The sequence below is a fragment of the Crocodylus siamensis genome, chromosome 9 (assembly GCF_052110815.1).
Source record: "Crocodylus siamensis isolate JL-2025a chromosome 9, ASM5211081v1, whole genome shotgun sequence".
NCBI lineage: Eukaryota > Metazoa > Chordata > Crocodylia > Crocodylidae > Crocodylus > Crocodylus siamensis.
The window spans coordinates 68,098,608-68,113,814 of NC_143403.1; the positions used below are offsets into that span (position 1 = coordinate 68,098,608).

Sequence of the window (15,207 nt, forward strand, 5' to 3'; positions counted from 1 at the left end):
TAGAGACTTGCAAAGCAGCGTGTGGTTTTGTTGGAACCTGAGAGGAACTAAATAGGGTTGTTTTCTGGTATGCAAGACTGTCTATGGTACTAAATCCAGAATGGGTTGCTCTATTATAAGTAGGAAGGAGGTGGAGACACAACTGAACTGTGCTAGCGGAGTATGGTTCCTGAATGGCGGCTTGCGTAAAAATTGCCTGTCGTGCAGAAAAGGTACATTTCTGCCGCCAAGGTTGTCCGATGCCCTCGAAAGGGGATTTTTCAATTTGGGGAAGCATATTGCCTGTGTCGTGGAGCAGGCCATGTGCTACTGCTGAATTTGCAGAGTGAGTGCACTTGCTGCTTCTCTTTGCAAAATGGGCACATTTAGCTATTTAGCCGCCTAGTTTGAATGGCAGATGCAAGTCAGGGGAAAAAAAAATCTGTCCTTGGGTGCTTTTTCCTGTCCGTTACTCGCTCACTTCTTCATATGTTGTCTCTAGGCCAGCGGAGGAGGTACTCACAGGCATACGTGACTCCGCATAAGAGGTGGGGGTGGTGCCGAGGTACAGCCCTGGGCTGGGGCTGGCCTGGAGTCAGGGAAAGGGATGTAGAGCTGTTCACTTCTCAGTCTGTGGCTTTTGTCTGGGCTTTGGAGCTGGAATGAGCCCCTGCCCCTCTTCTGAATTCCCTGTGGTAAAGGAGGAAGCCCACGGTCCCTTGTGTAACCGCAGCCTGATATTGCCAAGTGTTATTTCCCCCATGCTCAGGGCATCCCCCAAGCCGGCTATAAAAAGGCAGCAGCTGCTGCCTTCCCTGAAACCCTGTGTCATTTTGTGGGTCATGACGGGGCCGTTTGTGGACCATCTGTCCCTGTGAGGCTGGGGGTAGGTTGTAGCACAGCTCCTCCTTATCCAGCGAGCAGTTTCTGAGCCTGAACAGGAACCGCTGTTGACCAAAGTGGGGTGCAGACCCCAGCCATAAGGATCAGGAGCCCAGCTGCATTTGGAAATCCTCTTGCCTCTGCTTTGAAATGTCCCAAGCCCTCCACCTTTGCTCTCAAGCCTGGCACCCAGCTGGAGGCAGTGCCTTTGAGTGCAAGAGGGGTACGAGTTGCTGGAGGGGTAGCTTGCCTGGCGTCCAGTCGCCGGTGGCTCGGCAGAGAGTCCTTCCAACAACCCTCAGGTTTGGCACAACGGAGGGAACTGAATTTCCCCTCGAGAGGTGATGCCAGCCTCGTTAATTGGAAGCAGGATGAGCTGTGTGGATCATGCAGAGTTTGTCCACATCGGTCACAAGTGAAAACAAAGGGCCTGGCTTGGGATCTGGGCACGTTCTCTTCTTTCTCGTCCCTTCCCTGCATGAACTTGCTGAACCCGGGCCTGTTATAACACTGGCGAGAGGGGCAAAGCCCATCAAACCCCTGGCAATATGCAGCATTCAAGTGGCCTTTGCTGCAGCCGCTCACGTACTTTTAGGCAGACAAGTGGTGGGGTCCTCCTGGCTTGGTTTGGCCATCCCTTGTGATCCGGTAGCTGACCAGCAGGGATCTCTGCAGGAGACAGACTCTGAAACAGCCCCCGAGTTGTTCCAGCCCAATGCTTTAACTCATAGCAGCATCCAGCAAAGATACGTATGAAGAGAGAGATACCTTTTGCCTGGCCGGTGAGCCTGGCGGGACTTTAGGGAGTAAACACGTAACCAGGCATCCCTTTAGCATCAGGTGATGCCGCTGAAGGTTGGCAACATGTTGTACGGACCTGGGCTGGGGCAGACTAGGCGCTCCAGAGGGGGACCTCGTAGTCTGCCACCGATCCCGTGATTAAACTTGCAAAGGATGGGCAGCATCTTCCCCCAGCCCTTGTGCAGAGCAACGGCCATGGGGCCATGGGGCTGTCCTGGAGCCATCCTGGCACCAGGTGCTTCAGTCACGTGGCGGGGAGTTGCACATGTCATGTAGAGCCAGTGGGCCATGTTTCAATGAGCTGTTTTCACGTGAGAAGGCCAGTTCCTCAAAACAGATGCTTTTCATGGGACCGTGTCGATCTGAGCACAGCTTCCGCTGTGGAGGTTCCTGGGTCCCGGGGGCGAGGGGGAGGAGAGGCCGATACACCCACCTCACAAAGATCTGGTGGCTGTGGCAGCCTCCTAAAAACTAAAAAGACACCTAGACCGGGCCCCACTCCAAGGCCCAGCTCTGGCTCCGTCATAGATCTGAGTTGGGACAAAATGAGTTTCAACCTCTCGACACGTTTCCCCCGCTGGGATCTTGCTTTGCTTGCTGCCCCACTGCAGCATCAGCGGGATGGGACCGCAAGACTGACGTGTTCCTCAGTCCCTGTTTGCTAAGACAAGCGTGGCTTGCTTCTGCGAGCGTTGTTGAAGCAATCTTTTTCTGGGGCAAAGCGCAGGCTGATGCATGGCCGGAGGGGCCAGCCACCTCCTGCCCGCATCCGGGATGCTGCCAGCCAAACTCCCAAAAGTGTATCTATAAAAGCAGGACTTTCCAGCAGCACGGGGCGTCTCAAATCCTCATTCGCCCGCTGATGCTTATTTATCACAGACTGGCCCAGCTGGCATCACTTGGAGAAGTGCAAAAACCCAGTAGCTGTGAAATCTCTGGGCCATGGCGGTCTGTTTGTGTTACCTATCGCTTCTCACCCGCGACAGGAGATTTCACTTGGCAGGGTTTAGAGCTGGCTGTTTTCCTTCCAGTTCCCCAGTCTCCCCTTGTGACTGTTTTCCTTAGTTCCCAAATGAAACTCAGAAGCTCCTACTTATCCCCAGGCCAGGGCTTGCTCCTATACTGGGCTTGCTGCCCTCCCACTTCTCTTGGGACCCCGCCGCGCCCGCCCCAGGGAGCTGCGTCTGAGGGCACTGCTGATGGCTTGTGTGAAGTGAGGGGCAGAGCCCGCGGGAATCTCACCACATCTGTGCAGAGGCAAGGAGGGAGATGGGTGGCGGGCACTGTAGGAACAGGTCAGCTGGGCTCTGTGCCACTCCTAAAGAGTGCCCTGCGAGCCTCCGGTCAGGCCCCTGTGCTGCCATCTTCCACGTGCCTAGCCGAGCCAGACTGCCCGTTATCACTCAGCCGACAGGGTGTGAAGGGGGCGCTGGGGTCTACCCACCCGCCAGACTGCCCTCTAGGACCAGTGTCTGCTGTGGCCTGCCACATCCATGCGCGCTGGGGTGGCTGGGTTCGAGACCGGCAGGTAAAGACACCTAGACCAGGCACTGCGGTCCCCTGTTCCTGGAAGAGCTGCCCTCAGAGAGGCTGCTGCAGACCCAGCAGGGCAGGTGCAAAGCCAGGGGCAAGCGCTGATTAGATCAGATCTGATTCTTTCCAAATGCAAATGCCCTGCCGGGCTCCAGGGGAGCTTTCCCAGCTCACCGAGGCTCCCTCCTTCCTGCCTGGGGTGGCAGATCTGCTCTGAGGAGGGGAAAGAGGAGGATTTTCCTGGCTTTCAGCAGGTAATTGATAGCCACTGTCCTTCCTTCCCCTCCCTCCCTCCCTCCTGTTATGCTGTTATTCCTTCAATGGATTTGGACGGATTAACACAAGATCCGAGGCAGGGCCTGGCCCCCAGGAGAGAGCTGTCTCTGTTGCACGGGAAGCAGAGCTGAGCAGCCCGTGTGCACTACAGCTGGGCGGTTTGGGGGCAGCAGAGATCGCGCCTGATTACGGGGAAAGGTCCGTGGGCTTTGCTTGTTGTGCACGCTCATCGTCTCCCCTTCATTGCCATCCTGCCCGTCCCTTGTGTTCCCACCGCAGGCTGTGACCTTGCACCGATCAGTCCTCCCATTTCCACCACGGTCCCTGGCAGGCCCCAGGTTTCCTAATAGGGGACAGCTGTGCATAAAAGGAGAGAAACCTGCGTTACAGCCATAGATCGCAAGGACTTTCTGAGCCTGACTTGTATTATAAGCGAGTCCTGGGCCTGTGTGGGTGGAGGAGAGCCCAAGGGAGACCCAGGCCAGGATTTGCTTCTCTGTAGCTGCGCTGTAGTGGGTTTCGTGCATCAGGCTGGACTTCCCAAAGAGCCCCAAGGAAGCTGACTGCCTGAACGCGCTGCTGAAAAGCAACGAGATCCGAGCACCTGATTGCACCCTTGGAAAAGTGTGCGCATTGAAAACCCAGTCCTGGAGAGCAGTGGAGACCATGGGAGCTGTGTCGCACCCTCAAAGCACCACGACAGTGGGTCGGCAAACACAGTGGGCAGCAGGAGTGCTGAGAAGATGCCGCCGGTGAGGGGGGACCGGCGGTTAGGAAGGTGGCTGGGACTAGCTACAGACCAGGGCTAGTCAGAGGGGAAGCTGCTCTGGTTCGAACAGGGAAAGCTGCTGTGCAGGTCTGTTTGTACCAGCGCAGCCTTGGAAGACCAGCCGGCTGGACTGGTGCAGACCACAGCCTTGCACGCCTCAGTGACAGCTTTGCAGCTGTACACCCGGTGCAGACATTGTCTTCGGAGCAGAGGTGGAGAAGGCCTCTGTGCAATGCCCTGAAAGGGAGGCCAAGGACTGGGCTTTCATGCAGGGGGAAAGGCTGTGCCAGGGACGGGCAGCAAGGGGTAAAGACTGCAGTGCACCAGCTCTTTGAGTGAGCTGAGCCCTGGGGAGGCCAGAAGGAGAGAGGAGTCCAGGCAAATGATATGCCTGGGGCTGTCCTGGGTGTTGGCTCCAGCAGTGGTGTGGGAGCAAAGGCAGTACAGGGGGCATCTGGGCAGAGCGAGCGATTCCTAGCTCTCAGTGCCAGGCTGATGGGGCAACCTGAGGGGCTAGGAAGCCAGTTTCCCTCTCGGCCCTGTCACTTGTCCCTTTAGAGCAACCTTTCCAGCAGGTAGCTGTGCACCCTCCCCGGGTGCCGTTCCTGTCCCCTTCCCCAGCCCAATCCTGCTGCTCTACTTTCTGCTCCGCACTTGGTGCTCCCTACCTGATCTCTTGCTCTGCTTTCTGCTTCCTGCTGTGCTGCCCACCTCCTCCCCAATCTACCTTGAGCCACACACCAAGGCTGCCCCCGCCACCCACGCTGAAGTTTGATCATGCCCGGGCTAGAAGAAACACTTGCATCTTGGCCTACGGGACAGCAAAGTGAATCCACAGAGCCCTCGACATCGGCGTAACCAAAGCCCTCCGTGCCAGGGCATCTGGCCCAGCTCAGGTAGCTTCTGCTCCTAGAGCAGATGGGCTGTCCAGGGCCAGAGCTGATGCCAGCGCTCCCACTGGGAGGGAAGGTGGTGGGAGAGGACTTCAGGGAGCTCCCAGGGCAGAAATGCCTTCTCTGCCAGAGCCCTTTGTGCCGTGTCGCCCCTGTGGGGTAGTGCTAAGAGCTGATGACACTAGAGGAGACTGCGGCCAAAGTAACCGGAAGTGGAAGCGCCAGTTCCCCCTTGTTACCCTGCAGCCGCTCAACCGGGCTGGAGCTGCGCTGTCCGGGCCAGAGCCAAATCCTGCCTCGGGCCTGCCTTCACCCCAGCACTTCATCCCAGTTACAGTGGTAAAAGGCAGCACCTCCGGCTTCCCCAAAGAGGCGCAAGTGCCTGAAGCAGGGCTGTCTAGATGGCAGGCCCCTGCCCTTCGGGAGCGGAGATGTTGGCTCCTGCCCCAAGGAGCCTACAGTGTGAACGTGAAAGGGGAATGGGATCTGCAGCCCCACCGGGGTTGAAGAGGAGCCTCCTGCCTTTGTGGGTTGCAGGGCATGAACCGCAGGGCCTGGAATAACGTGCAAGGCACAGGCTCCGGCTTGCCCACATCGCACACCTGACTCGGTTTGAGCTGGGTCCTTTCTCCCTTCTGCCTCATTGCCAGAAACTAAGGAGCTGAAATCTGGCTGTGCCCACGATGTTGAGCAAAGCTGCGCCATGCATCAGGCCACGCTCGGTCACGGCGTGCCCAGGCACTGCTCCGGTCGGTCGTGCCCTCACTCGCATCTGAACCCAGTGGCCTCCACAATTGCTAGTCCGTCTGAGACACCAGTGCTGCGCGGGGCGGGGTGTTCAGAGCCAAGCCTGCAGCGTCCTTCTACTGGTGTGAACTGGGAGTGGAGCCATTGCAAGAGAAGCCTTGGCTTGTTTCTGAGCAACTTGCTGCTTCTGCAAGCACCCTGCGGCAGGGACCGGATGTGCGCAGGAGCAAGGGCATGATTCATTGCTCTGGCTGAGTCGAGATTTGGGGCTCAATCCAAAAGATTCCTGCAGGATTCCCCAAGTTTCCCTTCTCAAAGGCTTTGCACAGGGCCTTTGAGAGGAGAGAGGCATCTGAGCAGGGCAGAATCCCGGGAAGTCTTCGAGCTTCAGACTTCCCTCCCACCTTGAGGGCAAGCTGATGGAGGGGAGACCCCAGGTCTCGAAGAAATCCATCCACGGTGTTTTTGCTGCCGTGCCCTGGACCATGACTAATGAAAAATCATTGCTGATGAGCTTTCTGGAGGCTGGCCAGAGAGCTCAGAGCATGGTTCTGGGTGTGGGAGAGTGGAGGGGAAGGGGTAGAGGAAAGGGGAGAGATTTGGGGCTTGCCATCGATTTTTATAAAGCGACATCTGCTTTCGCTTCCTCATTTGTGGCCTCGAATGCATTCGTTCCACTCAGATCAAAACCTTAAAATCCCCGCTGGCTGCCTCCTTGCCTTCACGTGGACCTGATATTTGCTCTGGACCCCAGCGTGAAGGACTGAAGCGTCTCCATTAGAGGCTGTCCTGTCTCTGCTCTTTTAGGGTGACACTGTGCTCTCGGCTTACCCAGTCAGACAAGGATGCCCCTGCTTGAGCCAGCTGGCTGTTGGGTCAGGGTTTCACATGGGTGCAACCCCAGGACGCTGGACTGCTGTCAGCAAGGGGGTGAGCAGTGAGCTAGCCAGGCCCACAGGTGAGAATAAGATGCACCTCTCCAATGCCTTTGGCTCTGCCTGAGCAAGCAGACAAGGGGGTTTAACCCATGAAATGCTTGTGAGGTGCTGGCAGGGGTCACAGACCCATGCGGATGAGTGGGTGGATGTGCTAGCAGGAAGCTTCACTTAGTTGCTCTGGGCTAGTGCAGAATCTGGCCTGCAGCCCTTGTAAAACCCTGACTTGCTCAGTCAGTCCCCACAGCGCTTGGAGCGTGACGGTGTGCGTTTCAAGCACCCACGCTGAACGCCTTCAAGAGAAATTTGGATGCTTTTTTTGCTGGGATCCTGTGACCCCAGGGGCAGGGGCTGGACCCAGTGATCTTCTGAGGTCCCTTCCAGCCCAAATGTCTATGAACTATGAACTCATCGGTAGCATCTGGGGTGGCTCGCAACGGTGCGGTGACAGCCGGACCTGCCCTCAAGCTTGCATACTTGTCGTTCTTCTGCACGTGCTATCTAAAACCAGAGGGAAGGTGGGTGAGATGTGCAGTTGGCTCACTCTGCAGCAAGACCTACCCCGTTATACATTTGTGTCCCTAAAGGGGAGGAAAAAAGTCTCCCAGAAGCGAGAGGTGGCAGAGGCTCTAGGAGGCATTGCTTGAGCCCTGGGCTGGGCGGAGGATGCTGAAGCAGGAGTCTCAGCCGGTCACGTAGGGCTGACTCCATCTATATCGCACCGCTGGATTAGCTCCAAGTGGCGAGGCGGTGCTGGGACTGGGGACAGCAGTACCTTCACTGAGACCTCAGTGGGTGAAATGCCTTGAAGACGGAAAGCAGCCTGCAGGAGGTAACCATGCTAATTATTTGGGGTTGGGCAGGGGAAGGCTCCCCCCACCCTAGCCATCACAAGCATCCTATTTCCCTCTGCTCTAAATTTTAAACAGCGCAGTTCTGGGGCTTCCTCCTCGCGTTATCAAAAGCACCCGAAGAAGCGGGCCGCAGTTCTGTAAATACTGTTGGCTTCTTCCTTCCTCTCTGTGCGTGTGCATGCTTTCCACAGGGCATGGAAGCCTGCCAGCACCTAATGCTGACGCTTTTAATTTGCTTTTTCGTGTCGTAGAAGATCAACTCCGCTCTTGGAGGGACGGCTCTGGTGTTTTGTTGGGTTTTTTTCCCTCTTTCTTGTTGTCCCCCCCACCTTTTCCAATGTAGACGTGCTGCAGCGAGGAAGGCTCAGGAAAAGCTTTGCAGAGCTGGCTGGGTTTTTGGTATGAGTCAGTTTGGTAGCAGCATTTGCTGAGATGCTCTGACCTGCCCCCGGGAGAAGCCCAGCTTCCACGCTGCCTCTCCATTCGCAGCAAGCTTGTGCTGCAGAGGAGCGCTCTGCGGGCACCTGGGCACGGCCCTTTTCCAGCTGGGTTTTATACGGAGGGGGCTGGATTTGGGGTGATATTTTTCATGTCAAGTGAAAGAGGATGCACCAGTTTTTGAGCATTAGCTATAGTGGAGCTGGAATATTTTGCCTCTGCTTCCTTCTCAGCCTTGTCTGTGTAGACTAGAGGAAGTTTAGGCTGGAGATTTTCATGGTGGGGGTAGTCAAGCGTTGGAAAAGGCTGCCCAGAAAGCCCATGGGATCTCCATCTCTGGAAGTTTTCAAGAGCGGGTTAGACCAGCACTCGGACATCCTGGCTTCATCAGGGATTATCCTGCCGTGAACCAGGGGCCAGACTTGGTGGTTTTCTCCTTAACTGTGATCCTGAGTCCTTACCTATTTAGATTGTAAGCCTTTTGGAGCAGAGGCTCTTTCTCAAGGTGGTTGAAGGCGGCGGGAAATTTTTTCCATTGACATCAGAGGACTGCAGGATATGTTTATACAGGCTTGCCCAAGGCAATGGGCCTCCTGTCTCATTAGGGGCCTCTGGGTGCTACTTTAATACAAGGGAGTGACAATGCTAACCATCCACTGGGATGCAGTGCATGCCACAGCTGGTTTTAATAAAGCCACTGGGGTGGCAATGCGTGCCAGGGGTTGGCTTTTCATCAGCCTTATGAAGCAGTCAAATAAAACCCACTCGCCCCTTCCATCGACTTCAGTCAGAAGTGCTAGCTTCCGTACGAAAGCAGGAGTGGTGGGGTGTACGGTTGGATTTTGAGGCGCTTTTGTGGTCCCGGACAAATACTGGCATGCATATAAAGAACTGTGTATTTGTCTCTGAACACCTCCCAAGCTCTAATGCTGTGACCCTCGTACCACCCTGTAAGGGAGAGCAGGTGAATGGTCTTAAGAACCGAACCCGGGTTGCCCAAATCATATCCTGAGTGCCCTACCGCCAAGTCTCTTCTCCTTTTGCTGCTTGTGCCGCATGGCACACCAAGCACGCTGGCTCCTGGCCTCACTCTCCTTTCTCACACGCCTGCCTAAATCTGGAGTCACTCCAGTGCGCTCTGTAAATTGACACTGGGGTAAAACAGGTGAAAGAAATTGGAGCCAGGAGAGGAGGAAGCAAGGAGGAGCCCGGGGCCTTGAGAACGAGGTCCAGCCCTTATCAGTGGGACAAGAAGGCCTGTTGAGAGTTGCACGTGTCCTCCTTGGTTGGAGGTTACCAGATTCAGCTGGGTATAAGACTGACGGCAAGAGGAAATGTGGGCACTTGTCTGCAGGAAAATGTGTGGCTCAATGGTTAGAGTGGGGGCCTGGAAAGCCCTTCCTGCCACGGTGTATACTGCCTCTTTGTGACCTTGGGCCCACTAGCAGCCCTTTTGTGTGCTTAATCTGCCTTATCTGGAAACCAGCCTGTGCTTATCTGGCTCCTTGGGGGCTTTGATTAATAAATAGCATACAGGGCTGATGCAAAGTCCCACTCTAGTGTGAGTGGATCCTGGGCAGAGAAGAAACCTTTCTTCCCTTCAAAGAGGAAATGCTTTCCACCTAGAGCACTGACCCTCATCCTGTCCTTTCTCTCTGGTCCCCAGCCCTGCATGGCGTGTAAGCATCCTAACCCACCCCGTTCTGTTCTGCAAGGCACAGCTCATCCCCCCCAGCGATGCAGGGGAGGACTGGTGGGGCTGCTCGGTGAGGAAGGCCGGGGGGCACTTTTTTCTGACCTCCCGCTCCCCTGTGCCCTTTCAGGAACAAAAGTTTTGCCAGCGCTACGACCAGCTGATGGAAGCCTGGGAAAAGAAAGTGGAGCGCATAGAGAACAACCCCCGGCGCCGCGCCAAGGAGAGCAAAGTGCGCGAGTACTATGAGAAGCAGTTCCCCGAGATCCGGAAGCAGCGGGAACTGCAAGAGCGCATGCAGAGGTTAGAGGATAAGCGGTAGGAAAGGGCGGAGCCCCGGAGCTGCCAGCCTTTCTCTTTCCTCTGTACAGGGTCCGGGCTTTAAGGGCGGGTTTAAATTCCCTTTTTGGGGAAACGAGCCCCTTTCTCCTTCCCCACCCCCCCCAATGAGAGAGCTGTCGGGTACATGAGCCACAGGGCCCAATGAGCAAATAGCTCGGTTGCTCTCTCCCCGTGGGGGCTCGGTGCAGCTCAGACCGAAGACAGAGGATGAGGAATGCTAAGAATCCTGATCCCCGGCTTCCCAGCCTTGCTGATTTCCCGGTTGGCCACGGGGTAGCTCCTTGCTCCAAGCACCTGCTGGGGCCCTGTCTACCCTGCCCCACCCCGGCAGGCCCAGCTCAGTACAGACAGCCTCACAGCGAGTTAATTATGTCGATGGTTGAAAGCCATTCTCCTCTCGCTGCAAAACTCCCTGTCTCCAGCCCCTTCTTATTTAAACCAGATGGCGGCTGGCTTGAGATGCCGCCGCAAGTCAGGACCCAAGCCATGTCGTGCGACGCTGCCAGTTTCCCCCGCCGCCTTCGGGCTGAGCGGAGTTGGTGCTTCCCAATGCTCTGCGCAGCAGCCTCCTCCTCTGTAACTTGTTTCTAACTTAAAAGGGGGCAACCAGATGTTTTAGACCCCAAATGAAGATGTTTTCTGTTTTCACAAGGCCGTAACGATCTGGTTTTTGCAGTTTTTGTGACGTTTCCTATTTTGATTGTCAAAATGCCTTTGTCTGGACTGAAGCTCTTGCCAGCAATGACTTTATTTTTCATTGCACCTAAAGATTTCTTTCGGTGTAAACAGTTCCCAGTAGGCTTTGCAACCAAAAGGCAGTGGCACCGGATGGAGGAGGCAAAAGGGACCTTAGTTTATGCCAGAGTCAGAATGAAAATGCAGGCAGCTGGTGGGAGATTTTAACCCATCCATCAAGGTTGACGGTCGTGGGGGTGGGAGGTGACACAGGTAAGGGGCTGGCTTGTGTTTGCTCATTGTAGGACTTGATCCTGCCTGCATTTGTGACCAGTAACCCCAGCTAGTCCCCTTGCAATTAGTGCAGCTGTATGTGGCATTGAGCACTACACCCACCAGCGTCTGTAGGATTGGGGTTTGCAGTCTTTTAACTCAAGCCAGTCCTGTGTTCTTGTGACCCTGAAGTCGGGGGTCCAACATGCTGCCCGTGTGGTGCAGGTGTTTTCTGAAGGTAGGGGACATCACTGGACAGGCTTTGTAGTCAGACGGCTCTGGGAGGCTTGTGCCCCTCACCTGATGCCTCCCCCTCCCCCTGCCCTCCAAAGTGGCCTCTGTTGACTGTTGTGACTGTCCCTCCATTCAGCGGGGCTGGCTCGCCCTTTCAGATGCAAGTAGTCACCATCAGTGTGTGAGGCACAGTGCCAAGTACAAAATGCAGCTTGCCGTTTTCAGTCTCTCGCTGCCGTTTCCCAGCAGGGTAGGACAGAGGGGCAGCGGTCTCTCCATGTCGGCTGCGCGCAGTGAACACGAGGTGTCGGAAATTATTGACGGGCTCTCGGAGCAAGAGGTGAGACCCGAGCACCGTTCCTCCTTCCCTCTCTATCCCCTGCACATCCCCTCCACCCCCCATTTTCCTTTCCCCTCTGGGGCCGTCTGTAGTCACAGCCGGCCTTGCCCATGGAACCTGAATACCAGCGCCGGGTTAAATTTAAAGGCCAAGCTGTGGTCAGTATATGTTGCTGTGGGTGCAATAACACAGGTTTCTGGGCTATTTTTTAGTAGCAGCCATGGTTTTGCACGGGGATTCCCATGAAATGAGTGGCTTGTATCTTAGCAAGCCATGTCGCCTTTCTGCAAGAGCTCCGTTCTTCCTCAGAACACCCCACAGACATTGGCTTCTCTTGGATCTTGTTTCACAAGGGTTGCTCTGACTGGCCACTGGTGGCAGACTGTATTGAATAGACTCAGGGTTGGGAGGGAAGAGCAATAGAGATGGTTGCTGTAGGTGTAGGACACTATGCTCCCTGCCCTTGGTTAGAGGGAATGGGCTGTTCCCCAGTTGCAGAGTCTATCGAGGGTATCCCTCTCAGCTGTAGTGAGAAACTTCACCATTGCACAGGGTCTAAGGCTGGGGAGGGACCACCAGAGCATCTTTTGTGACCTGCATATTGCAGGCCATTGAGTCTCACCCAGATATCCTTCTGCGGGCCCAAAACTCTCTTCCCAGAGGACAGTTTAAGACGGTCCTTGCAGCCCCTCGCCTTTGTGCAGTGTTTAAGGCAGGGAAGCAGTCCCATCACACAGGGGCTGTTAGTTCACCATTCAACACAGCGTTCCTCCTGAGGAGAGACTAGGGGTGGAAAGTGCAACGTGTGCTTTTCTGCCACCACCAAGCGGGAGATTTGAACTCAGTGCCCTGCCTTGGTGGCAGTCCTGCTGCGTTACTTGTGTAAACAGCCTCACTGCACGCATCGTGCTTCTGCTCGCTGCATTTTGCTCACGTTTTACAGGTCCGCTGCGGTCAGGATCCACCCCATATCGCAATGAGAACTGACTCTTGCCTCTCACCATGCAAGAACCTCCCTTTAGCTTTTGGAGTAATGCTTTTAGGGGAGATACTGCCGCCCTGAGGCTTTGTATCAGGGTTTGAAGCTGTGGTGAACCCAACTGTTGTGGCCAGATGTAAGGCCGGGTGCTGTGCCATGGACCGTTGAATGCTCTTTGCCTGGCACTTGCTCCTGGAACCATATCTCCGTCCATGCCAGGCTATGGTATTTAGGCCTCATTTGGTCAGTGGAGCAGGGAGGTCCTGTGCAGAGTCAGACCACCACTAGGCTGGCCGTCCTCAATTCTGTTACAGGTTTGGCATCTTCAAAGGTATTAACTCCCTGTGACACATCCAGATCAGAACATGGCCACCCACAGTGGAGCTTCCTTGACCCATAATCAACTAGGGTCAGGTTAGGAGACCTTTGCTCACCTTGGATAGGTGTCTTCCCTCATGACAAGCAGCACTGGAGTCCACCAGGCCTACTCATGAATTAAAAAGCAAGAGTGAGATATCAGAACCTGCCTGAGAGAGGGGGAGATACACCACGAGGCAGAGAGTCCTTTGTTGCTGTTGTTGGAGGGCTGGTGTTTATCCTCAATGGTACTCAACACCCAATGGCTCTTGCCTAGATAATAGCCCTGGAAAACTCCACACGTGACGGTGTTGTGTGAGCGTGAGCGTGTCATTTCTGCCATTGTGTGTCATGCAAAATGCAAGGAGTCAGGATTCTGGGTAGGGGTGACCCCTTTTATTAGACCACCGAGATATTTGCCCCAAAATTGCAAAATGCACGACACACGTACAATGCAGTTGGCTGATCCAGGAAAAATACAGCGGGAATCAAAACACTTGGAGGAGGTAATATCTTTTTATTAGACCGACTAGATATTTGCAAACCAATCGTTTCATTTATTTGCAAGCTTTCGGGCATGCTCGCCCTTCATCAGGCATAGGAGAGAGCAGAGATTGTAACAGTTCTCCCTGGTGGAAATGAAAATGAAAATTCCTGTGAATGAAAGGGGAAGTTTTGTAATCTCTACCCTCTCCTATACTTGACGAAGGGCGAGCATGCCCAAAAGCTTGCAAATAAATGAAACGATTCGTTCTGCAAATATCTAGTCGGTCTAATAAAAAATATCACCTCTTCCACGTGTTTTGATTCCTTTTGCCTCTAGACCAATACAGCTACAACCTGGACATGTGAAAAATGCAGTGCATGCCTGCAAATGCAGGGCAGCAGTCCCACGTGGAAATCAGCCCCGTTTGGTAGCCCACGCAGAACAAGCTCAGGGATTTAGCTTAGTATGCTGAAGCAGTCGTCTCTCCGTGCAGTCAGTTCAGTTTCATACCCAACAGAGAGGAGGAAAGAACGGGAGAACAATGTTAGGAAACCCTCTCCCCAAAACGACTCCCTGGGATGCGAGTAGAGACAGACGCCTCCTCTGCACCCTGCGTTCAGCAAAGCGGCACTCGGACTGGGGCTCTCGGGGATCTGGGCCACCTTCGCTTGCACCCTGGGATTGGAGCTGCCCTCGTGATTTTATTTGCAAAGCCAACCTCCCGCTGCAGCGGGTTTAGTGAGCCTTAAGGCTCCCTGGGGTTTTGCTCGTCTCTCCTCACTGCTGTGGCTCGGTTTCCTCGGGTCAGGCAGTGCATCTGAGAAGCCTTTTGCTTCCAAGTGGAAGATGAATGGTTTCCCATCTGACGGCAAAAGCTGCCTTCAGCATTTATTTTACAATTACTCCAGCAGTAAAGCTGTCTTGCCCTGGCCTATGAATTCTCCTCTTCTTCCCTTTCTTGTCCTTTTCCTGGGAACATCTGTGCCTTGCAGTTGTCCCACGGGCTCCACGGTGCTGACAAGGTGTTCTCCGCACTTTCCCCGCAGAACCTGGAGAAGCAGATGCGCCAGCTCGCCGTCATCCCCCCCATGCTGTATGATGCCGACCAGCAGCGCATTAAATTCATCAACATGAACGGCCTCATGGACGACCCCATGAAGGTCTACAAGGACCGGCAAGTGATGAACATGTGGAGCGAGCAGGAGAAGGAAACTTTCCGGGAAAAGTGAGTAGAACAAAGACGCTTCTTACAGTTTCAGGGGGGAACCCGTGGTTGGAAATCGCGGGGTAACAACTTGGGGGCTAGGCGCTGAAGTGCTTAGACAGGCTGGTCGTGGTGGACAGCGGTAGCCCAGGGTCCGTTGCTGCGGCAGCCGGGTTCCCTGCTGTAGCTCAAATGGCTGCTGTGCTGTAGGAGGCAAAGACTGGTGACTCAAGTGAATCCATGGACAACTCCGTCTGTCCGTGCCAGGAAAAGTGAACAAGCTGAGTTTAGCAAAAGGGACGTGGGCAGGGCTGAGAAGTGTGTCCAGGTAGCTGGGATGAGGGTTTGGCTTTGCAAAACACAAGCACACAAAACACTGGAGACGCTGCATGTGAGAATGGAAAAAGCTCTGGGCTAGGTGGCAGGGTGAGTGGACGTGCCCCGTGTTTGGTCCTGGGCATAGGGGTGTGAAACGGGTCCTCAGCGTATGCAAGACAAGGTTTTCTCACATTGGCA

General features: G+C 54.8%; 1 protein-coding gene across 25 annotated transcripts in view; it reads left to right on the forward strand.

Annotated features, from left to right (window-relative positions):
- The window catches only part of NCOR2 (nuclear receptor corepressor 2), a 335,757-nt gene that overhangs the window by 199,648 nt on the left and 120,902 nt on the right, over positions 1-15,207 (forward strand). For 22 of the 25 annotated variants that reach the window (XM_090062093.1, XM_090062092.1, XM_090062105.1 and 19 more), the window contains 3 exons: positions 9,931-10,118; positions 11,571-11,664; positions 14,534-14,712. In XM_090062093.1, the coding sequence (XP_089918219.1) occupies positions 9,931-10,118; positions 11,571-11,664; positions 14,534-14,712 (461 nt within the window). The remainder of the gene's footprint in view (positions 1-9,930; positions 10,119-11,570; positions 11,665-14,533; positions 14,713-15,207) is intronic. The other 3 variants (XM_090062095.1, XM_090062098.1, XM_090062101.1) reach the window with 3 other exon arrangements.